The following is a 27,693-nucleotide window of genomic DNA, read 5'->3' as shown; positions in this document are numbered from 1 at the left end:
TTTGCCCGTGTCGCTTCTCCCGAGCGGCCGAGGGGGCGGGAGGGGGCCGGGGCCGGGCTGGGCTGTGCCGTGCCGGGCTGGGCTGGGCTGTGCCGGCCGCCCCTTCTCCCGGTCGGCAGCCGGAGCTCGCCGAGCTGGTGCCGTTCCCCCGGGCCGGGGCTGAGCAGCCGCCGCTGCCCGGGACCCCCATGGCACCGTCGCGATGTTCGTGTCTCGGCTCCTGGATTTCCAGAAGACACGCTACGCCAGGTAAATCCATCGGTGCGGCGGTCCCCGACCCCCGGTGCTCCCGGACAGCTCCCCGAGCCCTCCCCGGGCACGGCTCGGCGGGGATGGAGCCCGAAAGGATCTTGGAAAGCTGCTGAGTGCCTCAGAGCACAGGGCAGGTGCGGGCTGGGCTTTCGGCTACCTGCTTTTTTACATCCCTAAAGGATTCTCGGCATCCTTGGGAGCCTTTCGCTGGCTCTAACTTCACCGCGGCTCTCCCGCGGCAGGATCAGGATCCTGCCTTCCCGAGGGAACAGAGCCTAACGCTGGCTCCAAACCCCCATGGAGGGAGCGATGCGATCCAGGGTCCTTCTGCACCCCGGTGAAACCCCCTCGGGACGGCTCTGCCAGCCTGGACCCGCAGGCTCAACAGGGTCCCCATGGGATGGCACGGGCGGTGGATCCTTCTCTCCCTCCATGAAATCCCCAGGGAGCTTTTCCAGCAGCAGCCGGGAGTTGTTTGGAGAGCTCAGGTGTAGCAGGAAACCTCCCGGTGTTACCTGTGCGGGGGGGAAACCTGAGGATTGCTGAGCACAGGGTCAGAGGGCGCTTGGCCACACGCGCGGCTGCGGGATCAGGTGTGGCCTTTGTCAGGGAGCTGGCAGGTGACGCGGGGACAACACCTGCCCGGGATGAGGCAGGTGGCACCGGGTGCTGCACAGGTGGGGACAGCGGCTGCTGGGGGCGCTCAGCCCCGCACCGAGAACAGGCTTTGCTCCCAGCTCCCTGGGGCTGTGGTGGTGATGTTTTTCTGCCTGTGTAGGGTCCCTCGGGCTGGCACAGCCCCTGAGGGCACTGAGCTCTGTGCTGCCACTTCCAGACTTTCTGTGGTCCTGTTAGGGGTAGATACCAGAGAGAAAGTTGTGTGAAAAGAAGCGGTGATGGTGTTTCTTGCTTGCTCCAGGTAGGATAATCTCTGAGGGATGTTTGTCTGAACTGGGTAAGGACAGGAGACCATCCTCCGACCTCCTCCAGCCATCAGCTCCTTTCCTTACAGGTATCCTGTGGGGAAAACCCATGCTTGCATCTCCAAAACCCTGCCTGAAATGTGGCCCCTTGCTCAAAGACCCTTTTGAGGCTGTGGCTGCCTCCTGATAACCTTTGCTTGCTGAAGAGGCAGGAGGCACCCAGCAGATCTGCACAATGTGCCTGGTACAAAACCCTGTGAAAAATGGAGAATTCAAGACTTTCACACCCCCACCTTTCACTCCCCCACCCTGCTGGCATGCAAAGGACAGAGCTGGGGGAAATGGAGCTGAGCAGAGCTCTGTACCCCCAGAGCAGGAGGAAAACCATACCTTTACCCCATGACAGGGGTGCAGAGGCTCTTTGGGAACTGGGCAGCAGATCAGGGGCTGCCCCACTGACATCAACTCCCCTCAGCAGAGCCCATCTGCCAACCTGTTGCTTGATTTATCCTTTATCTGCTGCCTGCTCCAGCCTTGTGGTGGTCCTTTCTGGAGACAGCTTGTTCAGTGGGATGAGGCATTACAGGGATGGTGCCCACATGCAGGGCAGGGGCTCTGGGGCACAGGGAGGGGCAGATCCACAGGGAATCCTCCAGCTCTCACTGTGTGCCAGGGCTGGGTGGGGAGCAGCAGGAGACGGGAGCTCCCTTGGCTTTCACCCCAAGAAAGTCCCCAGCACGTGATGCTAACCCGGGGCTTCCTGTATCATCACAGAGATCCTCTTAGCCCAGTGCTCAAAAATAACAGTGGGATAATCCTTGTCCCCCCTCCCTCTGTGTACACCAGCTCTGCTCTCCATGGAAATGCTCTGCTGGGGCATGTCCCAAAAGAAACCCTAAAGCTGCTCCTTCCTTTGTGCCTGGGATGCTCTTTCAGGGAGCTTTGAGGTGGGAATTGGGGTGAGCAGAAGCCAGGGGACTCATGGTGGCACATATCCTTCAAGGCAGCAGAATCAAATCCTGTGCTCAGTTTTCACTACAGGAAAGGTGTTGGGGTGCTGGAGCAGGTCCAGAGAAGGATAATGGAGCACAAGTCTGATAAGGAGCAGCTGAGGGAGCTCAGCATGGAGAAAAGAAGGCTTGGGGGGACCTTCTCAGTGACCACAACTCCCTGACAGGAGGGTGCAGCCAGGTGGGGTTCAGGCTCTGCTCCCAGGGAACAAGGGACAGGATAAGACAAAATGGGCTCAAACTGCACTAGGGGAAGTTTAGATTGGATATTAGGAAAGATTAAACCAGGCTGCCTAGGGAAGTGGCTGAATCACCATTCCTGGAAGTTGTCAAAACCACATGGGGATGTGGCACCTGGGGAAGTGGTTTAGGGGTGAACATGGCACTGCTGGGCTCATGGTCAGACTCCATCTTAGAGGTCTTGTCCAACCTTAACAATTTTGTGATTCTATCTTGCAACATCTTTTCAGAGAATGTAGCCTTGCTTATGGTGTTCCTTGAAAAAAAACCCCAAAAATATCAAAGTTTTCCTTGTGGAGGAAAAGCCTGAAACAGGCTTCATTTTTCATGTCATTTTATCTAATTTTGAGCCAGGACCAAGAAAGGAGGAACTTGGCCATTGATACACCCAGCAAAATGAATAAATGAAACACAGTGTGGTGATGAAAGACCTGTTGTGTGAGAACAAAGAGATGAAAAGCCGTGATCAATGTGGGAACGTTCTGTGAACTGCCAGGAGAAAACTCAGGGCTGGAGGGACACCAGGCTGTCTCCAAATCCCTCCTGGCTGGGCTTTGGAGATGCAGAGCTGGGGCAGAGGGGAAGGAAGCAAAGGGAGGAGCTGCCACCGTGGTGGTGTAGGGTGCAGGCGATGCCATTTGAAGTTATAAATGACAAACTCGGTGGTTTCTGCTCTGCTCTGGGGCCCGGGAGGCTCTTTCATCACTGACACCGTGGGGAAATGGAGTTTCAAAGCTCGGTTGCTGCAAGGCTTTCCCTGTCACTCACAGCCCTGACAGGCAATATCCATCTCCTGCCCCACGGGCCGGGTTTAACCGCGACACCAGCACAGCACCAAGTGTGAGCAGATGTGATTCCTCCTGCTTTATCCAACCACCACAGGGTTATTCCTCCCTCCCAGCTCACCAAAACAGTGCTGGGTTCCTCCCAGACCAGCACATCAGACCAAGCTGCATCTTTATCACTGGGCTCATTGGTCAGGTTACACTGACCTGGTAACCAAACCCTCCTTGACCCTCACCACCAGCTTTGACCCTCTTTTGGCCCAGTTTTAACTCAAACATGGTCTGGTCCTTCCTGCCCACGTAGCTGCCATGGGGCTGAGTAGTTAGTTCCCTGAATGCTTCCCAGATCTTGGCCTCTCAGAGCGGTAATTGGAAGGAAATGTGATTAATCAGGGAGCTGCTGTACCCAGCCAGCTTCAGCCTCTCTGGAGCAGCACTGGAGAGGTCTCTGCTGGGAGCTGCAGGGCACTGAATCATCCTCACAGACTGATAGCAGCTCCTTGGGTTTGTCCATGGTAAAGGCTCTAAATCTTACTGTGTTACTGCCCTGCATGGGTAACACAAAGAGAATGGGAAAATCCACATTGATGTCTCAGCCCAGGAGCAGGGGCTCTGTAGGTGCATGGTCCAGGCTTGTCCTCACCTCCCTGTGCCTGCAATGCAGGCATTGCCACCTCCTCACCAGCATGAGGGGATGGAGGTCTGAGCTCTACACTTACTCAGACCCAAATCCTCTGAATTTGGGGAAAGGCAGGTGGAAAGACCTTCCTTGTTTCTCCCTGCACCTGTAATTCTTAAGCAAAGAGATATTAATCAGCTATTCTGGCACCTCTGGCCAAGACAGGAAGAGGAGAACCAGCAGGAATAGGAGAAATAGGAAATGTTGGGGTGCTCAGACTCCAAACACAAGGAAACCAATGCCAGGCTGACAGCCTGGACAGAGCAACCACATTGGGAAGACCTGTTCTCCATTGCTTTGCCATGAAAACATGAGCAGCCCTCTCCTGCTCCCACACACTCCAAGATGCTTTCCAAGAGCTCTGCTTCCCCCACAGCCCATGTGGGATGGAGCAGTGAGAAGGGAAACGCTTTCAGTGTTGATACCACAGCCTGAAGCTCCTCTAGAGGCAGGGGCTGCTCACCTTGCAAGCACCAGCCCCATCAGGACCTGTCAGTCTGTCCCCAGCTGAGCAGACAGATCCCCCCAGATGCAAAAGGCACTGCTCCAAGAGATGGGGAGGCCCTCAAAATCCCTGGGAAAACCAGGATCAGCTGCTATTACCAACCAATTCCATGCTGGTTGCTTTGTGGGGCCAGCTTGGCTCAGATACCCTCTTAAAATGGCACCAGTAGGAGTTACCTCAGGGTGCATAATGGGAGCCAGGTGTTTGGAAGGCAGCAAGCTCTCAGAGCAGCATTTTTGATGGGATGTCCACTCAAACTGCCCTGTTCCAGCCTCTGCAAGGGCTGGGGCATCCAGCAGGACAGGCTCAGGTGGGGACCAGCACACTGAAGATGTGCAGGAGTGGGCAAACCAAGCCCCATGCCTTGTGCTTTTGGGGCAATGACGGTCTCTTGGCTGCCTGGGAAACACATGATCCTTCCCCTCCTTCAGCTGGTGTTGGATATCAGCCTGATGTGATTCTTTGGCACAGTTTGCTGTGTCCAGCTTCATGAGGTAGCAGCCAACACCACCCATGGGAAATTCAAGCCAGTGCCCAGCCCTGCAGGTCAGTGACTGTGAGAAATGGGGCTCTGCCAGGGCTGGCCTCCCCTCCTCCTCCTCCTCCTCCTCCTCCCTTCCCACACCCCCAGCTCCACAGTGAGACAAAGCCATGCCAACAAGTACAACTCCCAAAGAAAAGAAGGGAAAAAAGCACAACTTATTCCAGCCCTTCACTCCTGAGGGGTGCCTGGCTGCAGCTGCACGAGGAGTTCTGTTTAATATCCAGAGATGCTGCTGCCAGGGGCTGGATCTGAGAAAGGCAGAGCAGACATGGCCAAACACACAGATCAGGTCTCTCCAGGTGTGACAAACGGAACATTTTCATGCAGAGGGAGTCCAGAGGGGCTCTCTGTGATAACACTGAACCTCTCATGATAACATGATACCACAGGTGTCATATTCCTGCTGGATGAGTCAGAGACCACTGAGCTGAGCCAAGCAGTGCTGACCTTCAGGAGAATTTGGAGTCAACTCTGTGCTCCTGTTTGAGTTTACAGCCCGGGTTTGCTGCTGCTGAGGAAAGGATTTTGTGCAGAAAGAGATCATCAGGTCAGGGCACGGAGCTGGCTCCTCTCTGTGCTGAGCAGCAGCATTAGACACAGCCCTGCTCTCTGTTGTAAGTAATACTAATGGAAATCTTACTATCTGTCTGCTTGGCTGGTGAAATACATGATTTTCCTTCTCTGCCTTTGCTGTCCAGAGGCATTTGCTGAATAATTTACAGATATGATTTGTACTTGAGCAGCATCTGGGAATCCTAAGTGAGAGCCTGGCTGTGTCTCCCAGGCCATGTTGTGGGGAGGTTTTATGAACCTGGGACTGCTCACCTGCCCATGTATTTCACAGTCACAGCCAGGGTTAGAGGCTGGGAAAGCTCCAGCCCTCAAACTATCCAAATCTTGTGCCAGCAGGCACAGGATCCAGTGGTCACACTCACTCCTGGGGCTGCTGCAGTTAAAGAGGCAAAGCCAGCTCAGGATTTATCCCACTGACTCCTTGCTCAAGGCAAGGCAGCAAGGAACATGCACAATGACTTTCCAAACAAGAAATTAATGAATAATAGAGGATTTGCAGTCCTGAAAACAGTCCTTCCAACATTCACCAAACACCTGGGACATCAGAGTCATTTTGTGACTAATCAGCTGTTGTTGGATGTCTCATGAGTACCAAATGAAACAAGAAGTCCCAGCTCAGAAAGTAATTTGGGAAACATTCACCAATCCCATCTGTTGTGAATAAACAAACAGCTCTGCTGTGGTTGCAGGGTCATGAATTACCTTGGAAGAGTTAGAGATACCATCCACATAGAGAGCTGGGGAGAAAAAGAAACATCCCTGCCCACAGGAGGGGGATGTGGACAGTTGGGAATTACTGGTGAGTTTCCACCATCAACCGAGCCTTGCTGGGTGTACATGGGCTCTGGTGGGTGCAGAAATGGTCAATGCCTGGCTTGGAGCATCCCATGGTTGTCCCTGAGTAAAAAAGGAATTTTGGATGCCCTTGGTACTGAGGGGAAGAGCAGCACAGTCCCTCCTGCATCCTCTGGGGGTGTGTCAGGGGTTGCCTCCTCTGTCCCTCCTCAGGGAACACCTGTGCCTGTGGCTCAGAGCCAGGGACAGCACGGACCTGGCTGAGCATGGGGCCCCTCTCTGGGAGCTCCTCTGAGTCAGCAGCAGCCCTTGCTCATGGGTTCTCAGGGTGTGCAGGTTGTGTAGTGCCAGGGCATGGTCCAGAGCCAGCCCAGGGTGCTCAGAGTGCTGGGAATGAGCAAAACTGGGATGGGAGGAATGAGGAGATGGGTGATAATTGGATCTGCTGCCCCTTTTGACTCGCTTTGTGGAAGCAAGGCTTGCACCGGGGGAATCTGTGTGGGTTACTCCAGAAATCTGGTGAACTTACCCATGAGAAAGGTGAGGAAATGCTGGCTTAGATAAAAAACCCTTAAATTTCCTGCTCCATGCCCAAGCTGCCAGCTCCTTGTGCTAGGAAGTGTGACAAAAAGAAAACCCTGGGTTGTCCTGCTCTGCTCCATCAGCCTTGCTGCCCCTCTCCCATGGGATGGGAGTCAAAGGAGGGGCCCAAGGCCAGGCCTGGCCCAGGAGCTGCTTCCAACCCAGCTTTGCAAAGCAGCAGAGCCATATGTGAGCGTGGGAGCAGGCAGGCTCTGAGGAATGGGCATGGAAGGGAGGCTCCAGCCCCCAGCAGGTGCCACCCGTGCCCGTGTGGGTGGCACTGCAGATGGCACTGCTGGGCAGTGCCAGCCTTGGTGTTTCTGCTTCCCAGTGGCAAACATTCCCACGTCAATGGGTAGGAAGGAAAAGCAGGGTTTAACAAGTGCTCCTGGGCTGGATAAAGCAGTAAATTCTGGGGGATCTCCTGGGCTCCAGGTGGGCCATGGGGGTTTCCTGCTGGTTCTGCACCCTGTGGGCCCTGTGGTGGTGAGCTGGACACAAGCAGCAGCCAGGCCCCAAGCCAGCACACGCTGCTCCCCAGGACTCAGCTGACTACAAACCACACAGCAGCTCAAGGGATTGAAGCCTCTTACCAGGGATGCAGCTGGAGCCTGAGCAGATCCCAGATCAGAGGCAGGGCCCCTGCCAAGCCCCAGCTTAGGGGATGCCACCACAGCAGCTCCCACGTGAGCCCCAGGACCAAGCCTGACATCTGTGCTGGGTGTGCAGCCTCAGGGCTGTCAGAGCAAACCCAGGCCAGGCCCTGAGGAGTGAGAGAGTGAGATCTGCCCTGCAGGGACACATCTGCTCCATCACTGACACCTCAGGCATCACAACACTTATTCTACCAAGGGACAGCCCCAGCAGGACTTCCCTCCACTGCTGATCAACATCCAGCAAATCCTTCCTCTCTGACCACAACCAGGATCTTCCTCTGTTGCTTTAAAAGCAGCTGTGACATCCAGGCACAAGAGGAAGGAGAAATGCTCTTCCTTTGCAGCCAGATCCCCAGAACTGCCCAGCAGGGAACAGAGCTTGGAGGAGCCCCAGCTCCTTGGGCAGGAGGGTGGATGTGCAGCAAACCCATCTCCACAGGCTTTAGGCCAACTCCTGAGCAAGCCCAGCCCTTTTATAATCCATCTGCAGGTGAAACCTGTAGATGTGAGCTGCACTGGGGAAATTTGTATCACCTGGGATGACCTTGGACCTGCTGACTGCTCCTTTGTCCCCATGGCACCCAGCCCACAGTGCACAGACACACAGACACATGCACAGCCTGATTTATGGCAGGCCTGGGGAGGGCAGGTGTTGGAGCAGCTCTTTCCAAGGGCAGAGGCCCAGCTCACAGCTCCCCATCCACATCATTGGGGTGATTTTACACCCTCCTCACATTATCCACCACTGGCTTGCCTAAAGGATGTCAAAATTATTATCCTCACTTGGAGAGAGGGGAAAGGGGAGTGAGAAGGACATGAAGAGATGTGGCAGAGGGCAGCCAGGGAGTTGTGTCAAAGGCAGGGCTAAATCCCATCTATGCCAAATTGCAGCCTGGCTTGGGCCTCTTTTGAGGCCTTTCCCCTCATGTGTGCAGGGGACAGCTTTCCTGAAAGTGTCCCATGGCTCTGCTTGTGTGAGTGTGTGGTGACCATGGAGTGACTGATTCAGGTTCTCTTGGTGCCCTCAGGAGAGCTCAGAGTCCCACATGAGCCCTCCTGAGGAATAATTTAACTCTATCCCTTTCTTCCCTTCTTCCCACCCTGGTGAAACAAGAGCCCGGCAGATCTGCACGATTTTGGAGGCTGGAATTTTGTTGGTGGATAAAAGTCTTTTAAAAAACTCAGTAAGAACCCCTAAAGCCATATTAAAAAAAAAAAAAAAACCCAGCCCAAGAGAGTGGGAGAAAGAGCAGGAGAAAGGAGCAGGCCTGGGAAGGCAGCTCTGCACTCTGCCCAGGGACAAGGGGCTCATTGTTTCCCTGGCCAGAGCCTGCTGTACTGGCCCTTTTCAGGCTCCCTCCCTGGGAAAGGGGCCAGGGGAAAGCAGGCACAAGTAGGGCAGGCAAAAACCCTGGGATTGCAGTGAATAACCCCTGGGCAGACCCTCAGCAGCCCCCCCTCTTCATACAGCAGTTGTAGGGGTGTGCCAGGAGCAGCACCAGGAGGAGAAGGTGCCCAGGAACCCTTTGGTTCCCTGCTTCCCAGACAGCATCCCTGGGAGTGAACATGATCCTGACCCTGCTCCTGCTCTGTCTTTGAACTTCTCTGTGTCTTGGATTTGCCATCCTGAAGCACCTGCTGAGTGCAAATCCAAAAATTCTTGGATTTGCACTGGGAGCACCCAGTGGTGTGTGAGCACCTGCTGGTGGCTTCCTGCACCCAACAATCACAAATGCTGCTTCCAAGTGTATCCATCTGTCTGTCCAGCTTGGAGCTGTGCTTTGGGGCTGGTTCTACACACTGTCTGCGGGCTGGGAATGCTGCAGAGCTCCCCATGCCCTGCATTCATGCCAGTGTACACAGGGATGGCACAAGCTGGTCCATAAAATCCTGGAGGAGGAGGAGAGGAAATGACCTCTGCACCCCTGGGAAATAAGGTGCAGCCAGGGACTTATCCTGCCTTGCCAGGAGATGTGCCAACACCAGCTGTTCCCATTTCTGCAGAGGGAGGTGACTGTGGAGTGACTGATTCAGGTTCTCTTGGTGCCCTCAAGAGAGCTCAGAGTCCCACATGAGCCCTCCCGAGGAAAAATTTCACTATATCCCTTTCTTACCTTCTTCCCACCCTATGAAATGCAATTCCCCTTTGCTATGCAAAGCAAGAGCATAGAGGACCACAGAAATGTGCCCAATTAACCCCAAAACACAGTGCAGGTGCCAAAAGTGGGGCTCAGGCTGACCCCCCAGGTCCCACTTCCCCGATGCTCCATTTCCCACCATCCATAGGATGATGCTTACTAGAAAGCAGGAAAATAAGAGCAACCTCTCCCCAGCTCAAAAAAACCCAAAAAGGTTCTTCCTCAAGGCTGTTGTCCCTCTGGGAAAAGCAGGAGTTTGTGGTGCCCCTCACCACACTGTTCTGGGCTTCAGGAACATAAATGCTCTCCAACCTTGTTACATGGACATGGCTTGGGTGGTCCTTCCCAGCTTCTCTACCCCTGTGCCAGAGCTAGGGAGGATATTTACACCCCAGGAAAACCTTCCCAAAGGGTCTGGGAGTCCCCCAGCCCTGGGGAGGGGGCTGTGGAATTGGATCTGTTTTGCTGTTGTGATCAGCACCAGCCAGAGCAGAGGGAAGATGGAGCAGGCTTTGTTAAAATCAATAAATTGGAGGAAAAGGCCTTGAATGTGTTTCTTCAGCAACTGTGACATCAGTGTCTGTCTGTCCATCCATCCTCTGTGTCCCATCACAGAATCCTGTGTTTGAATGGAATTTATGCATCATGTATGAAGTGTATGACTATGCAACAGGCTATTGCTTTTAAGGGTCAATCCTTTGTTAACGTGGGTTCTTTTTTGGGCTCGTGCTGCCCAGAAAAAGGTACCCGGATGTCCATAACTCTTTGTTTTTGTTATCTCATATTGTCCTAATTCAAATTGTCCAATTTATTATTACTCTAATTGTATTACTAATTTTATAACCATTTATAACCATTATTTTTATTATTTTTATAACCATTTATAACCATTATTTATAATCATTTTATTTTTATAACCATTTTTATTACATTCTATTAAAAATTTTAAAAACAAGTGATTGCCGTTTTCACAGCAGTCTGTTAGTTTAAAATTATCAAAAGATTTTTGTGAGTTTTCTAATTTTGGCATTAATGCTGGCGATTTTTCAGGGTTTAGTGTCCCCTTTTGGGTCGAGAAATCTGTCCCAAACACTGGGGGTACTCTGGGGGTGTTTGGTGACAGTTCTTTTTCGAAATTCTTTTGTGTTGGGATCAAAGGGACAGTTTTACGGCAGTTTTACGACAGTCGCGCTTTACGGCAGCTTTTACGACAGTCGCGATTTACGGCAGTTTTACGACAGTCGCGATTTACGGCAGTTTTACGACAGTCGCGCTTTACGGCACCTTTTACGACAGTTTTACGACAGTCGCGCTTTACGGCACATTTTACGACAGTCGCGCTTTACGGCACCTTTTACGACAGTCGCGCTTTACGGCAGCTTTACGACAGTCGCGCTTTACGGCACCTTTTACGACACCTTTTACGACAGTCGCGCTTTACGGCACCTTTTACGACAGTCGCGCTTTACGGCAGCTTTACGACAGTCGCGCTTTACGGCACATTTTACGACAGTCGCGATTTACGGCAGTTTTACGACAGTCGCGCTTTACGGCACCTTTTACGACAGTCGCGCTTTACGGCACCTTTTACGACAGTCGCGCTTTACGGCAGCTTTACGACAGTCGCGCTTTACGGCAGCTTTACGACAGTCGCGCTTTACGGCACCTTTTACGACAGTCGCGCTTTACGGCACCTTTTACGACAGTCGCGCTTTACGGCAGTTTTACGACAGCTTTACGACAGTCGCGCTTTACGGCACATTTTACGACAGTCGCGCTTTACGGCACCTTTTACGACAGTCGCGCTTTACGGCACCTTTACGACAGTCGCGCTTTACGGCAGCTTTACGACAGTCGCGCTTTACGGCACCTTTTACGACAGTCGCGCTTTACGGCACCTTTTACGACAGTCGCGCTTTACGGCACCTTTTACGACAGTCGCGCTTTACGGCACCTTTTACGACAGTCGCGCTTTACGGCACCTTTTACGACAGTCGCGCTTTACGGCACCTTTTACGACAGTTTTACGACAGTCGCGCTTTACGGCAGCTTTTACGACAGTCGCGCTTTACGGCACCTTTTACGACAGTCGCGCTTTACGGCAGTATTACGACAGTCGCGCTTTACGGCACCTTTTACGACAGTCGCGCTTTACGGCACATTTTACGACAGTTTTACGACAGTCGCGCTTTACGGCAGCTTTTACGACAGTCGCGCTTTACGGCAGTTTTACGACAGTCGCGCTTTACGGCACCTTTTACGACAGTCGCGCTTTACGGCACCTTTTACGACAGTCGCGCTTTACGGCACCTTTTACGACAGTCGCGCTTTACGGCAGTATTACGACAGTCGCGCTTTACGGCACCTTTTACGACAGTCGCGCTTTACGGCAGCTTTTACGACAGTTTTACGACAGTCGCGCTTTACGGCACCTTTTACGACAGTCGCGCTTTACGGCACCTTTTACGACAGTCGCGCTTTACGGCACCTTTTACGACAGTCGCGCTTTACGGCACCTTTTACGACAGTCGCGCTTTACGGCACCTTTTACGACAGTCGCGCTTTACGGCACCTTTTACGACAGTCGCGCTTTACGGCACCTTTTACGACAGTTTTACGACAGTCGCGCTTTACGGCACCTTTTACGACAGTCGCGCTTTACGGCACCTTTTACGACAGTCGCGCTTTACGGCACCTTTTACGACAGTCGCGCTTTACGGCAGCTTTACGACAGTCGCGCTTTACGGCAGCTTTACGACAGTCGCGCTTCACGGCAGCTTTACGACAGTTTTACGACAGTCGCGCTTTACGGCACCTTTTACGACAGTCGCGCTTTGCGGCACCTTTTACGACAGTCGCGCTTTACGGCACATTTTACGACAGTCGCGCTTTACGGCAGTTTTACGACAGTCGTGCTTTACGGCAGCTTTTACGACAGTCGCGCTTTACGGCACATTTTACGACGGTCGCGCTTTACGGCACTTCGTTTTATGGAACTTTTACGGCATTTTACAGCATTAATTTTTTAAAGTTTTTTTTTTTAATTTTAAAAAAAATTTCTATTTTTAAAGCTTTTTTATTTTATTTTATTTATCAAATGTAAATTAATAAATGTAAATCATTTATTTTTAATTAATTTTTAAACGTTTTTTTATGTAATTTTTATTTTATTTTTTTATTTTTAAAGCTTTTTATTTTATTTTATCAAATGTAAATTAATAAATGCAAATCATATATTTTTACTTAATTTTTTAAAGTCATTTTTTATTTAATTTTCATTTTATTTTTCTATTTTTAAAGCTTTTTATTTTATTTCATTTTTCAAATGTAAATTAATAAATATAAATAATATATTTTTAATTAATTTTTTAAAGTTATTTTTATTTAATTTTCATTTTATTTTTCTATTTTTAAAGCTTTTAAAGTTTATTTTATCAAATGTAAATTAATAAATGTAAATAATATATTTTTAATTAATTTTTAAAGTTATTTTTATTAAATTTTTATTTTATTTTTCTATTTTTAAAGCTTTTTATTTTATCAAATGTAAATTAATAAATGTAAATCATTTATTTTTAATTAATTTTTAAAGTTATTTTTATTAAATTTTTATTTTATTTTTCTATTTTTAAAGCTTTTTATTTTATTTATCAAATGTAAATTAATAAATGTAAATCATTTATTTTTAATTAATTTTTAAAGTTATTTTTATTAAATTTTTATTTTATTTTTCTATTATTAAAGCTTTTTATTTTATTTTATCAAATGTAAATTAATAAATGTAAATCATATATTTTTACTTAATTTTTTAAAGTTATTTTTTATTTAATTTTCATTTTATTTTTCTATTTTTAAAGCTTTTTATTTTATTTCATTTTTCAAATGTAAATTAATAAATGTAAATAATATATTTTTAATTAATTTTTTAAAGTTATTTTTATTTAATTTTCATTTTATTTTTCTATTTTTAAAGCTTTTTTATTTTATTTATCAAATGAAAATTAATAAATGTAAATAATATATTTTTAATTAATTTTTTAAAGTTATTTTTATTAAATTTTAATTTTATTTTTCTATTTTTAAAGCTTTTAAATTTATTTATCAAATGTAAATTAACAAATGTAAATAATATATTTTTAATTAATTTTTTAGTATTTTTATTTAATTTTTATTTTATTTTTCTATTTTTAAAGCTTTTTTACTTTATTTATCAAATGTAAATTAATAAATGTAAATAATATATTTTTAATTAATTTTTTAAAGTTATTTTTATTTACTTTTTTAAAATTTTTCTATTTTAAAGCTTTTTATTTTATTTATCAAATGTAAATTAACAAATGTAAATAATATATTTTTAATTAATTTTTTAACGTTTTTTATGTAATTTTTATTTTATTTTTCTATTTTTAAAGCTTTTTATTTTATTTTATCAAATGTAAATTAATAAATGTAAATAATTTATTTTTAATTAATTTTTTAAAGTTATTTTTTATTTACTTTTTAAAAATTTTTCTATTTTAAAGCTTTTTTATTTTATTTATCAAATGTAAATTAATAAATGTAAATAATATATTTTTAATTAATTTTTAAAGTTATTTTTTATTTAATTTTCATTTTATTTTTCTATTTTTAAAGATTTTTATTTTATTTATCAAATGTAAATTAATAAATGTAAATAATATATTTTTAATTAATTTTTTAAAGTTATTTTTAATTTTTATTTTATTTTTCTATTTTTATAGCTTTTTAATTTTATTTATCAAATGTAAATTAATAAATGTAAATAATATATTTTTAATTAATTTTTTAAAGTTATTTGCATTTAATTTTTATTTTATTTTTCTATTTTTAAAGCTTTTTTATTTCATTTATCAAATGTAAATTAATAAATGTAAATCATATATTTTTAATTAATTTTTAAAGTTATATTTTATTTAATTTTCATTTTATTTTTCTATTTTTAAAGCTTTTAATTTTATTTTATTTTATTTATCAAATGTAATTTCTTGCCACAGTACGTGATGAGGTTGTTGTGGATTTAAAAGAAAAAACATTACCATGTCTTTGTCAGTCTTCCATGCTCATTTAAGCTGGCCGTTGGTGATTTGTAGTATTTTTTAAAATAAAAACCAAATGCTTTCCCTTTGTAAGTAAGTATGCTATGAAGACGGCTTCAAAGGAAAGGTGATTAATTACCATCCAACTGTTGCTAAATTCATTGGTTGATGGTCCATATACTGCATTTTTTAATGTTACTGATACCTGATACAGACCATTCCCAAGCCGTTTGATAATTATTTATCAGCCATGTGCCTGCATGGGGAGGGCATCCCTGGTGTCCCTGGGGTGGAGGTGACAGTGCTCTGGGCACAGCCATGTCCCCAGGGATGTGGGGGGACATGTCCCCCAGCTTCTTCCCAGCCCTGCTCAGCCCCATTTACCCCCTGTGAGCCCTGGTGAGCGTCTGACCTCCCCTCTTCCCCCTCCTTCTGGTTATTAAAAGGGAAAATAAAGGGAAGCAGACAGTGGAGGGGAGCTGGGGACAGGCTCCTGGCAACGCTGGGGACAGAAGCCTCCTCCTGCCAGGGGGACATGGCTCCAGCACAGGCAGCCCTGGTGAACAGAGCAGTGGCAGCTCGGCCCCTCCATTCCCCCCTGAATTCCAGACATTTTTTGGTGACGAGGACCATGAATTTCTTGCCACAGTGCCAGGGTCTGGCAGGAGGCAGGGCAGAGGCTGGGGACAGGACCCCTCTGTGGGTTGTCACTGTCACCTGCTGGGGCTCCCCTCACCCCACTGTGGTTGCACAATTCCCCACACACCAAATCCTTGTCATTTGAGCCATTAAACCATCCTGCCTCAGTTTTAACAGGCAGTGGGGCCAAGCAGGCAAGAGATGCCAGAGTGGGTGGGTAGGGACAGGGAGAGGGGACATTTCCTGCCTTCCTAAGCATCCCCGGCCTGAGGCATCAGCCTGTGCCCAGCACAAGGTCGTGCCAGCCCCTGAGCCTCTTTGCTGGGCACAACTCAGCTGTGAAAGGCTGCAGATGGTGCTGGAGCTGGGGGCAAGCAGGGTCACAGAGCAATTAGCCCAGGTCCTGCCCTGCAGCTCAGCTCAGCCATCCTGACCTGGCCACAGCAGGAAGAGTCCTAAAATCCCTGATTTTGAGGAGCAGGGAAGGAACCCTCTCCATTTCCCTGTTTCTCATTCCCTTTGCTAAGCCTCCACTGCTGTCTCCTGCCAGAAGAGGGTGGTGGATGAGGCTGTGCTCAGAGCTGTTATATATGCACGTTTAATTTGTTGTTGCACACCTAGAAATGCAGTGACACTGTTTTTTATCTCTGTCTGTTGGTCCAGCCAGGAAATCAATATATTCCTGTGAACACCAAGAGCAAGCTGCTGCCTCCTAAGACTAAGAGAAACAGAAATAAAGATGCAGGTTTCCATGGAAGGGCAGCAGGCTTTCCCCCACAGGAATCTCTGTTGGGATGTGCAACCCTGGGGGTAGATGCAGGTGGTACCCAGAAACCAAAGGCCTTGCAGGGATACCCTTTTTGGAGCTGGCCACGCTGCTGTGACATGAAGGTGTCACCCCTGGATGGGTTGGGGTCCCACAGCTCTCCCCTATGTTCCCTCTTTGTTGCTGGTGCTCTTCCCACCTCTGCCCACAGCCACTGGCAGAGCTGACTCCTGCCTTCTTCTCTCCAAGCAGCAGCAGCAGCTCCCAGGAGCTGCTCCAGCCTCATCCATGGCTGAGCAAGACCTGGGCAGCTGGGGACAGCCAGATGGACAGGCTGTGCCCTGGTGTCCCTTCTGCAGGGCAGCTGGAGCAAAGCTGAGCCATGGTAGGGCTGCAGGCCCTGTGCAGATCCCTCCAGAAGGGTTTTGCTCCATCCCTGTCCCCTGAGTGTGTTTCTCTCCCCACTCTCTGCAGGTTCATGAATCACCGTGTCCCATCCAACTGCAGGTACCAGCCCACGGAATACGAGCACGCAGCCAACTGTGCCACCCACGCTGTGAGTCCCTGTCCCTGGGAGAGGGAGGATAGTGCTCATCCCTCTGGGGATCCACTGAGGAACCTCAAGGGACACCCAAAAACATCTTTGTTCAGCTCTGGGGCAGTCACTGCGAGTCTGAGGCAAATGTGCTCGGTGTATTCCTAGGGATTGGGATGTTCTCCCTCCTCTGCCCTGGGAATTTGATTTTCATCTCCCTTGCTCTCCCCCACTGTGGCCCCATGTCCCTGGGGAAGCTGGCTGTGGGCTTGGTGGGGCAGAAGTATTTTCAAAGCTCCCTGAAAATGGATTGTTTCACAGCAAGAGCTGTGACAGGTGCCCATGGGGCTGTCTGTGTAGCAGTGGGAGGGACCTCTCCCCCCACCAGGGTTTCTTTTGGAGCTGACAGTTCCCACTTTGAGTCCTGAGAGATGACTCAGACACAGTCATCCTCCTTGTGCCTTCCTCCTCCTCCTCCCTACCTTCTGGACAAACTATTTTGGAGCTGCACCATGCAGGGAGGGACCCTGCCTGCCCCTTAGGGGTGGTACCTTTGACCAGAAGCTAAAGAAACACCTGAAAGGAGAAGTGGAGGCTCTATTGTAGCTCCTTAATGGAAATGCAGAGAGTCAACAGCAGGTTTGCTTCCCCTTCCAGCTCTGGATCCTGCCAAGCATCCTTGGCAGCTCCATCCTCTATATCCTCTCTGATGACCAGTGGGAAACCATCTCAGCCTGGATCTATGGCTTTGGCTTGTCCAGCCTCTTCATTGTCTCCACCATCTTCCACACCATCTCCTGGAAGAAGAGGCATCTCAGGTACCATCCCTGACTGCTTGGGAAGGGGGGGAGGGTTCAGATGCCCCCAGTGCTGTGACCCATCTGTCTGTCCTGCAGGACCGTGGAGCACTGCCTGCACATGTTTGACAGGATGGTGATCTACTTCTTCATCGCTGCCTCCTACGCTCCCTGGTGAGTTCCTGGTGCCTGGGGCCTTCACCTGCCCCCACTGAAGGGGAAAAAAAATCAAATCATCCTGGTTCCAACAAAAAGAGTTTCCCTCTCTGGCTTTGCTTCTTCTTGAGATTGTACCTCACCCCTTTCCACAAAACCTTCACATCCTATGGATTCCAACCTCTTGAAGTTACAAGATGCTGTGGTGGGACAGCCCCGGGGGTGAGGGGCTGAGCCCAGCCCAGGGTGCTGCCCTGGACCCACCTCACCACAGCCCTGGATCTTGCAGGTTGAACCTGCGGGAGTTGGGTCCCTGGGCCTCCCACATGCGCTGGATCATCTGGATCATGGCATCCATCGGCACCGTCTACGTTTTCTTCTTCCATGAGCGGTGAGTGCCTGCACCCCCTGGGCTGGAGGGCGTGTGGGACCCGGGCCAGGAGCAGGGACTGCTGCCATGAGTTCCTTCCTCCATGTGGTGGCACCAAATAAAAAGCCAAAATCTCCAGATGTCACCCCAGAGTCCCAAGTGTCAGGTCCCAAGCCGGTCTGCACATGAGGACATGGGACCTGCTGTGATGGCACTGCCACCCCTTCCTCTGTAGCACTGCTGTGGAAATGTCAAGCATAAAACTCAGCCTCCCTCTGTCCCTGCTCCAAGCTGCCTCTCTGTCTGTCTGTCACAGGTACAAGCTGGTGGAGCTGGTGTGCTACGTTATCATGGGCTTCTTCCCCGCCTTGGTCATCCTCTCCATGGTAAGGCCCTACTTGGGCTCAGACTGAGGGACAAATCCCTCAGGATTTTCCTCAGGATGGATTTGAAAATTCAGAGCAGTTTGCCTCCTGTGGGCTGGTGCAGTCTCCAGGCTGGGTGAGGGATAAAGCCATCCCTGATATGATGTAGCTCACCTTGGTTCTGCAGGTGCTTTGGCTGCCTGGCAGCACCACATGCATCTCTCCCAGATCTCCTTCCTGGGCTCTGTGGTTTGAAAATTATAGGATCACAGAATCATAGAATGGTCTGGATTGGAAGGGACCTTAAGGACCATCTAGTTCCATTTCTCCCAGGGCTGCTGGGTCCCTGCTGCCTTGCTGGGGAGGAGGGTGTAGCAGAAGGCAGAGAAGCCCAGAGCTGCAGCTGGACACCACTTCTGGTCTCAGTGGGGTGGTGGGGAGTGGTCAGACTGTCTTGGCCTCACTGAGCATTGCCTGCTCCCAGCCCAACAGGGATGGCCTCCTGGAGCTGGTGGCTGGTGGCTTCTTCTACTGCCTGGGCATGGTGTTCTTCAAGAGCGACGGGCGCATCCCCTTCGCCCACGCCATCTGGCACCTCTTCGTGGCCATGGGAGCTGGCACCCACTACTATGCCATCTGGAGGTACCTGTACCAGCCTGGGGCACTGGAGACCAAAACCTCCCCTCGGTAGAAGCCTTAGAGACGTTGTTTGTGCCACCTGGCACGTGGGGGCACAGAGGGCACTGGTGACACAGTGGGCTCACCCCAAACCACCCCCTCGCCCCATGGACAGCAGCTGTTGGTGCCCTTCCTGCACACACAGGAGAGCCTGGAGGTTGATTTTAAATGTTTTTCTTTTTTAAGCTCGGGAACTGTTTGTTTTTTTAGGCAAAAGTTTCAGAACACAGTGACTGACTGGGCTGTGGGCTGACTCACAGTGACCACTCACTGGGAGCTTTGCTCACTCACCTGGTCTTGAGCATCCCACAGGACTGGGAAACTTGGCCCCACATGCCCCAGCTATGACACCCTGGGTTTGGCTCCTGGAGTCCTTAGAGTGTGCCACTGAAGGGACTGGAGGAGTCAGGGTGAGGGGAGAGACCCAGTGGTGGAGGGGGATGTGGTGACACCCCTGCACCACCTGGTCTGGCTCCTAAATCTTCCTGAGTCCTGCCAGCATTAACAGCTCCATCCCAAGCCCTTGAGGGGATGGCCCATACTCAACAAGCCTTACAAGAGATTGAAACTCGAATCTCTTCCAGGGCATCCCAGTCCCTGAGCACTGGGAAACCCTTTCTTTAAGCCAATATGAAGTGCACAACTCATCCATACATCCCTGGGATCCCCTGTGGACATTTTCTCCCTGGAGTTCTCGGTTTTCCTCTCCAGCCTGGTGCCAGTGGCAGCCTGAAGCACAGCCCAGCTCCCAAGCCCTGCTGCATGTGTGCCTTCAGCAGGGAGCACAGCTGGGATCCAGCTCCTGGTATCTCCCTGACTGGGGTCAGCCCAGGGCAGTCCCTTTCTCCTGGAGGGAGGGCAGAGAACCTCCTTGGACTGGGATCACAGGGCTACCTGCCTTCTCTGCTCCCATTTTGCTGATGAACCTATTGCTCATCAGATTTAATTCCACTTTTGGAAAGATTTCTGGCATTCCCAGGTTGCTGCAGGGCAGGAATGCATCCACACAAAGCCTGGGTGTGAGCTGTAACGGAGAGGTCCCATTGATGCTCAGTTTTTAGATGTCTAACCATGGCCACACAGTGGGACATGGGACATCCATCCAGCTGCTGGGAGCAGCAGAATGGCAAAACCACGCCTGATCCTGCTCCCCAAATGTTGTTGTTCTATTATTTCTAGAGTCCTATATTGTTGTTATCAGATTTCTAAAGTCCATACCTCTTCGGTGTGTTCTAATGGCTGCAGATCTTCGCAGACTCCTTCTTCTGCATGCTGTTCTCTCCCAGTTCAGGGCTCCTCCAAGGCTCTCCCTGACTGGCTTACCCACCCCCTTTTATCCCAGTTATCTTCATTGGTCACAGCTGCAGCCCATCAAGGACAACTGGGACCTCTGGGGCAAAGCCTCTATACAGATATTCAAATACATTTCCTCTACTGTACCCAAACACCCTGGCAGAGCTGCTGGAGCCAGGAGGGTGTGGTGGTTTGTGCTGGGCTGAGCCTGCACCTTCTCCATCAGCCCCAAAGGAATCAGTTGCCCATCACCTCTTTTTGGCCTTTGATTAATCACAGCTGCAGCCTCTGGCACCATGTGGCAAGCGAAGGAGATTTGTGGCCACCATCCCACATCTCCTGTTTCTCCAGCAGCATTCCAGGGAGCTGAGCAGAGCTTAGGGCCCCCCAGCCTGTGGCACCCCAGGACTGGCTGTCCAGGGCTGTGCCACTGTGCAGCACATCACCAAAGAGGAAGCACCTGGATACTCGCCCCCCTCCTGACGTGGTGCCTGTGCTTGTCAGGCTGGCAAAAATATCTGCTGGGTTTTACTTCCACAGGCAGGAGGTTCCTGTAAAAGGCTCCGGGAGCTGTCCCTGGCACCCCAGCCTGGCGTGGGGCTGCTGGGACTCTGTGCCCAGGGCACCCCAAAGCAGCCTTTGGGCTGGGACTGCCCTGGGGGTGATGGGTGGTCTTAGGGATGGGGGTGAACGAGCTGGTGTGAGCCCAGACTCTGTTGCTGCTGCTCTGCCCAGCCCTGGCCCTGCCACCTGCTGCAGGTGCAGAGGTGGAAAAGGATGAGCTGTGAGTAACCAGCAGCTGATGGAGCATATCCAGGGTTGGAACAGCAGGATGCAGAGATCCCAGAATGGGAGATGCCATATTTTCTGTCTGGCAAGTCATTACCCTTCTCTGTGCCTCAGTTTCCCCATCTGTAAAATGGGGGTGCAGACCCTGACCTACCTCACAGGGCTCGTGTGAGGACCCCGTGAAGCACTTGGAGGGCAGCCAGAGCTGCACAAACCCCTGCTTCACTTTTCCCTGGCTCTGGGGGAGCAGGTTCCCAGAGCCACCCTGGGGCCTGCTGACAGCTTCAGCTCTCCTCGCTCTCTGTGCCCAGATGCCACGGGGAGCCACGCTGGGGTCAGAGCAGGCAAACAGCGCTCCCAGCCCCAGGCCACTGTCCCCTGGCAGGGCTGAGGATGCCCAGGGACCACCATCCCGGGCTTCACCCCAGGGGATTTATCTCAGAAACTCTTTTGCCATTTGTGGTCTTTTGGCCCTAAATCTGTCCCAAGGGCTCCTGAGGCACAGGGAGGTGCCAGAAGGACCTTTCTGAGCCTGCTTCATCTCAGTCTCCTGCTGAAAATCCAGGGCAGGACACCCAGCAGGAGTGGATGGCCAGGCTCTGTTGGGAACAAAGCCACCCTGCCTTCAGCCTGGATTTGCAGAGTGGGCTTCTCTGTAAGTGAGAGGCTCCCCCTTTCCACTTGCTCCTAAATCCTCCCTTGCAAAGCATGGGGAACACAGAGCAAGTTATTGGATTGTCCTCCTGTTTTATACTAATTTTAAATGACTCGTAACATTCAGGATGTTTGTGGAGGAGGGCTCGAGGGATCTTTTTAGCATCTCATGTTTTTCACCATCCATCCTTGTTCAATCAGTATTTTATATTTAACACAGTATTGGGTCAAATACAAACAAATGTAAGGAAGATAACACTAGTGGATGTTGTTTCCTGTGGAGTAGGATCGAAATAAAAACTCAAGATACCTCACTCTTGCCTGCTTGTTAAATCAAAATTAGTTCCCCTGCAGCATCTGGAAATAAACTCATTTTCTGTCTGACTCATCCCACGTGGCTTTGCTCCCTGGTGAGGAGAGGAGCCACTCAAGCAACTGCAGGGATGGCACTGGGGTGCTGAGCACTGACTCACCTTGGTGCAGGGATGGCACTGCCAGCTGCTGAACAAACAAACAAACAAACAAACAAATCAATCAATCAGTGAGTTTGCTGACAGAGCCCCTGTGCCCAGCGGTGCTGGCTGAAGACTCATCAGCAGCATCTCACCATGGCAGCTTCAGCACAGCCTGCTCCAGCCCTGCCATTTCCCCTCCTCGTGGCTGAGTCAGAGGCTGAGGTGTGGAGGGAGCCCCAGGGCTGGCACTGAGGGGATGAAGGATGCCAGAGCCATGGAGGAGGAGAAAATCTGTGGCAGACTGGGCAGGGGGCAAGCACAGCCCCTTGCTGACCCCACCAGCCTCTCCTGTGGGCACTGGCTCCTCTTGGAGGGGGAGAATTTGCTCCTCTTGGAGGGGAGAATTTGCCCCCATGCTGGAGCTGCCTGGCCTGGGCTCTGCACGAGCACTGTCTGCCCTCTCTGCCATAATTACAGTGCTGCATTCCCCCAGGCTGCCGTGCTCAGCAGCTTTCCCAGAAAACCAGGGAGGGTTCCCTGCTTCCAGGGGCAGCTGAACTCACCCCCAAACCTGACCCACAACTTCCACCTCGCCCATCATTCCTGTGCTGCTGGCAATTGGGCTGGACTGGGAGGCCTCCTGAGTCTGCTTTGCTTTGGTGCTGTCATTCCCAGAGGGTGTCTGGGTGGCAGAATTGCTTTCCCAGCCAGAGCACCCCTGGACAGGGAAACACCCTTTACCAAAAGGAGACATTTTCACCAAGGCAAGCAGAGCATCAGTGACCATCTCAACCTGAACAAGTGATCCATCCCTCACCCCTGTCAGGCACCAGCCTGTGTGCTCCCCCAGCAGTCTCCAGGTCAGCTCTGGAGCTGCTTTGATAAAACCTGTCTGGCCAAAGCCAGCCTCTGCCTGCAGAGCCCTGCCTGGCTTGCTCCTGGCATTTTCACAGAATCCTAGAGAGGCTTGGGTTGGAAGGAACCTCAAAGCTCATCTTGTTCCAACCCCTGCCATGGGCAAGGACACCTTCCTCTAGACCAAGATGATCAAAGCCACTTCCAACCCAGCCTGGAACACTTCCAGAGATGTGGCAGCCACAGCTTCTCTGGGCAACCTGTGCCAGGGCCTCACCACCCTCACAGGCAAGAATTCCATCTGACCCTGTCCTCTGGCAGTGGGAATCCATTCCCCCTTGTCCTGTCACTCCATGCCCAAAGTCCCTCTCCATCATTTTTGGAGCCCCTTTAGGCAATGGAAGGGGCTCTAAGGTCTCCCTGGGGCCTTCTCTCCTCCATCTTGATCATCCCCAGCTCTCCTAGCCTGGCTCCATAGGAGAGGTGCTCCAGCCCTTGGAGCATCTTTGCAGCCTCACTCCAATAGCTCCACGTCTGTCTGTGCTGCAGACCCAGTGCTGCATGCAGTGCCCCAGGTGGGGTCTCAGAGAGGGGGGCAGAGGGAGGCAGAACCCCTTTCCCACATCCCAGCCCTTTCCCAGTGCCAACCCTTTCTACAACCTGACCCTTTCCCAGGGCCGACCCTTCCCAAATCCTGACCCTTCCTAAATCGCAACCCTTTCCCACAGACCCTTCCCTTATCCTGACCCTTTCCCAGTACAGACCCCTCCCTCATCTCGACCCGTTCCCAGTACAGACCCCTCCCCAAATCCCGACCCCTCCCCAAATCCCGACCCCTCCCCAGATCCCGACCCCTCCCCAGATCCCGACCCTCCGCTCCCGTCGCGGTGGCTGCGGGCAGTTCCGGTGGCGGCCGCGGGGGGGCGCCGCAGCCGCGCTCGCTCCGCCCCGGCGGGACGGGACCGGCCCGAGGTCCCCGCGCAGCCCCGGCGGCTCCGGGCGGCTCCGGGCGCTGCCGCCGCCGGGGTCGCGCCGAGCCTGCCCCGCTCCGACGGTGAGTACCGGGGCCGCGGGGCGCGGGGGGCGAGGGCGGACCCTACCCCAGGGACCCCCGGTCTTGGGGGGGGGCAGATCCCCGCTGTTGCGTCCCCGCTGCACCGGGCGGCAGCGTTTGTTTCTCGTCCCCTGGGAAGCGGAGGCGGGAGGAGCTCGGGGCTTGTCCGGTTGCCGTGGGAGACCCGCGCTGCCCGCGGAACCGCACCGGGCACGGCCGGCGGGAGGGCTGTGCCGGGAACCGCAGCGCCCGAGGGTCCCTGTCCCATGGCCGGGCACACGGGGAGCCCTCCCCGCACCGCGGGTCCCTGCGGGTCCCTGCGGGTCCGTGTCCCATCGCACATCCCTTGGGATCATCCCCGTTCCATCCCCCTTGGGCTCCTTCTCCCCGCGGAACTCTCCTTGGAATGCGTGTCCCCATTCCGTATCCCTCAGGATCTGTCTCCCCAGATCCTTCTCCCATTCGCATCCCCCTCGAGATTCCTCTGCCCCTTGCAAGCTCCCTGGGATCCCTCTCCCCATTCCATACCCCTCGGGATCCTCCTCCCCGTTGCATGCCCCTCGGGATCCTTGTCCATTTGCACAACCCTTGGGATCCCGCTGCTATCCCATACCAGCCGTGTCACCTGCATTCAGCTGCCTGCGACTGTGGTGGCATCCCAGGCCATGGCAGGGAGGTGCTGAGATGATCTGTGTCCCTGTGAGGCTGGAGCAGTTTCATGCTGAGTTGTAACTTTAGCAGAGAAAACTCAGGGGAGTTTGCTACTTGCTTGGGAAGTGCTTATTTTCAGCTCTCTCCAGGACCAGTTAATTATCGCTGGAAAAAAAAAAAATATATTGCTAAGGTCTTATAATTAGGCAGCCTACGGAGACTGTGGAGCTCGGGAGGCAGCAGAAAGCAAATGCTTTTTGTGCAGGGTTTCTGGGGTGTGTGAATAGAGCTGCCCGGGCAGAGGGCTGGCATTTGCACTGCTGCATTACCGGAGAGCTGGGGCACGTTGGCGGCTCAAAAGACTCTGCAAAATAATTACAGGGGGAAAAAACCCACCAAGAAAAGAAAACCTGCTAAAAGGACCCCTGTTGTCCTTGTGAAATCAGGTCCCAGACTGTTACAGTGTTTGTGGAGCGATGCCTTTGGGACAGGCTGTTGGTGTTTTTGGGGTTGCTTTTCCATCCTGTTTGAGCAGTCCCGGGGCCGCGGGGTGCAGGCTACTGCAGGGTGCCTGCTGCTAATAATAACGTGGTAAGGAGTTTACCCGCCCTGATCCGGCTAAAGACGGCACCGAGAGAGCCACGGACATCATCAGCCTCCGGTCCGCCCCTAGATTAGGTGGATAAAACTCACACAAGGAAAGGCCGGGCTCTGGAGCGAAAGGAAGGGAGCGGGGGCTCCGGTCAGAGCCGAGGGGTTCGGGCTTTGCCCTGGCTGAGGGGATGGGATCTGCAGAGGGGCAGGATCTGGAGCCGAGGAGAGCACGTCAAAGCCACCAGGGCGTTCTCATTTCCTTTGCTCTCCGAGTTGTAATTTGTTCCACATTGCAGCGCCGGCCTCTCCCTCCACTCGCAGCATCCAGGCTGCGGTCGCTGCCGTTAGTCCGGGGCTGCCACTCCAGTGGTTTCCATTAAAAAAAAAAAAAAGAAGAAAGAAAAGGCAGAAAAAGAAAATAAAAGAAAAATTTCAAACAAAGACGTGAAGAAACAGCTTTTCTGATTCCTATTCTGGGGTGGTTATAGCTGAAATCTCACCACCCATCTATGTGCCGGGATGAGCCCCGGGGAAATTCCAGATGATTAAAAAGTGTTTTAATGGTGTTGTTGCTCTTCCCAAAAGGGAATAAGATGACCTGGTAGCTACAGGTTGATTGGCTTCATAGCATCCCTCCAGGGAGAAGAGGGAGAAACCTGGCTCGGGCTTCAATTGATTAAAGACTTCAACACCAGGAATAAATTCCTGCCATCCAACGTGGCTGTATGGAAAATAACTCCTGGCAAGAAATGATTTCAGTCTCCAACATGAGAGGTGACTCTCTGGCTGTAATACACTTCTGAGAAGCAGTTGAGTTATGGGAGGTGATATTCTTGTAAAAATCTGCACTTTCCAGTATTAAAAAAGTCAATCCAGTCCAGTATTTAGAGCTGACATTGCACAGTGTCAAGAAAGCTGGTATTAAATAAACGTGATCCATTTCCAAGGCAGTTATCAGGGAGATTATCACTGCTGGGCACTGCTAGCTGGTAACATGGACTTGGTGTTTTTATCACTAATCTGGAAGAAAGGAGATGGAAATGATTTCTGGAAAAACCTGGATCTGACCCAGGGCAGCTGAGTGTTAATGGTTTGTACAAATCCGGGTGGTAAGCTGAGTGAGAGAAAGGCATCCTCACTGGAGCAGAATGGAACATGGAAATCTCTTACACCCAAAAATAATAACTGTGGCTGGACGTGGTTTCCTGTCCCTAATCTGGATGGTAAATTTTCAGCTGGAGCTGCTTGCAGATGCTGGGAGAGGCAGCACAGGGGCAGCAGTTTGGGGGGCGGCTGTCTGTCTGTCCCCATTTCTGCACTGGAGAATTGAAAATTTTCAGGATAATGTGAAATTTGGCTCTGGGGAACAAAATAAATAGCAGTTATTTGCATTTCTGGTCAGAAACAAATTTGGGCTTATGGCAGCCAAATCCAAATTTTCCTTCTCAGCAGAGGAGATGTGGAGTCTGAGGGGAAGGGACTAAGGGGCTGCAGAAAGGGTCTTACAGGTGGAGAGGAGGAGGCCATCCAGTGAGTCCACTCATAAATCAAAGAGGAAAGAGGAGGGCTTGGCAAAAGCATCTAAATACTCTCACAGAGGAGAAAATACATGGTAGCCAAAATCTCGTTAATTGAGCAGAGAAAAGATGGCAAGAATCAATATCTGGCAGCTGAGGGCAGGCACATTGGAAATAAGGCATAAATATTTTACCAGGAGGAGTAAATCATTGGAAGAAACGTGGGGCAGCAGAGGTGGGGGCAGCACCTCTTTGCCTTTTGCATCACAACCTGCAGAGTTTCTCCCACAGCCCCCAGGCTGGGCCAGCAAGAGGGACTGGATGGAACCACACCAAGGCCCTGATTAGGTGATTTAATTAGAGAATGATGCATTTATCTTTAATCATGGTGGAGCCATGGAAAGGAGTAGCTCTTGTGCCCTGATGGCTCTCCCTGAGGAGCACCCATGAAATTCCTGGTGGCACTTGGCAGGTGCCTCTTTCAGCTCTGTCTCTGGCCACCAGTGGCTGTGTTCTTGCAGATCTGCGGTGGGAAGGTGAGGGGACAGTGCTTGGTGGCTCTTCTTGATGTCCAGCAAACCAGACTGAGATTCAGGAGGACAGATCTCAGTGAGCATCCCAGCAAGCTGGGGCTGCTGGGGGAAGGAACTGCCCCAGGGCTTGCTGTGGGTCAGGGCATCCCCAGCCTGGCATCCTTGGGGACACGTGTGCTTAGGAGAAAGAGATAAAGGTCACAGGGCTGTTGCTGGTTCCATCTACTCCCCTTCTCCTTTCCTTTTTTTCCTC

The 27,693-nt window shown here is 50.9% G+C and overlaps 1 protein-coding gene across 1 annotated transcript; it reads left to right on the top strand.

Moving 5' to 3' along the window:
- The first annotated feature begins 56 nt into the window (after nt 1–56).
- MMD2 (monocyte to macrophage differentiation associated 2) lies at nt 57–22,095 on the top strand. Its single transcript, XM_066560819.1, has 7 exons — nt 57–249; nt 16,619–16,700; nt 17,337–17,497; nt 17,576–17,650; nt 17,922–18,023; nt 18,319–18,388; nt 18,852–22,095. The coding sequence occupies exons 1-7, from the start codon at nt 203–205 to the stop codon at nt 19,056–19,058; spliced, it is 744 nt and encodes a 247-aa protein (XP_066416916.1). The 5' UTR covers nt 57–202; the 3' UTR covers nt 19,059–22,095.
- Nucleotides 22,096–27,693: the final 5,598 nt, after the last annotated feature.

This window comes from Molothrus aeneus, chromosome 16 (assembly GCF_037042795.1).
Source record: "Molothrus aeneus isolate 106 chromosome 16, BPBGC_Maene_1.0, whole genome shotgun sequence".
Lineage (NCBI taxonomy): Eukaryota > Metazoa > Chordata > Aves > Passeriformes > Icteridae > Molothrus > Molothrus aeneus.
This window is presented reverse-complemented; position numbering and strand designations above follow the sequence as displayed.

What these genes read in the sequence shown, in the direction of transcription:
- MMD2 (XM_066560819.1), top strand. Translation starts at nt 203, where the DNA reads ATGTTCGTGTCTCGGCTCCTGGATTTCCAGAAGACACGCTACGCCAG. An exon ending in CAGAAGACACGCTACGCCAG is followed by an intron (nt 250 to 16,618) that starts GTAAATCCATCG and finishes CACTCTCTGCAG; the next exon opens with GTTCATGAATCACCGTGTCC. An exon ending in TGGAAGAAGAGGCATCTCAG is followed by an intron (nt 17,498 to 17,575) that starts GTACCATCCCTG and finishes TCTGTCCTGCAG; the next exon opens with GACCGTGGAGCACTGCCTGC.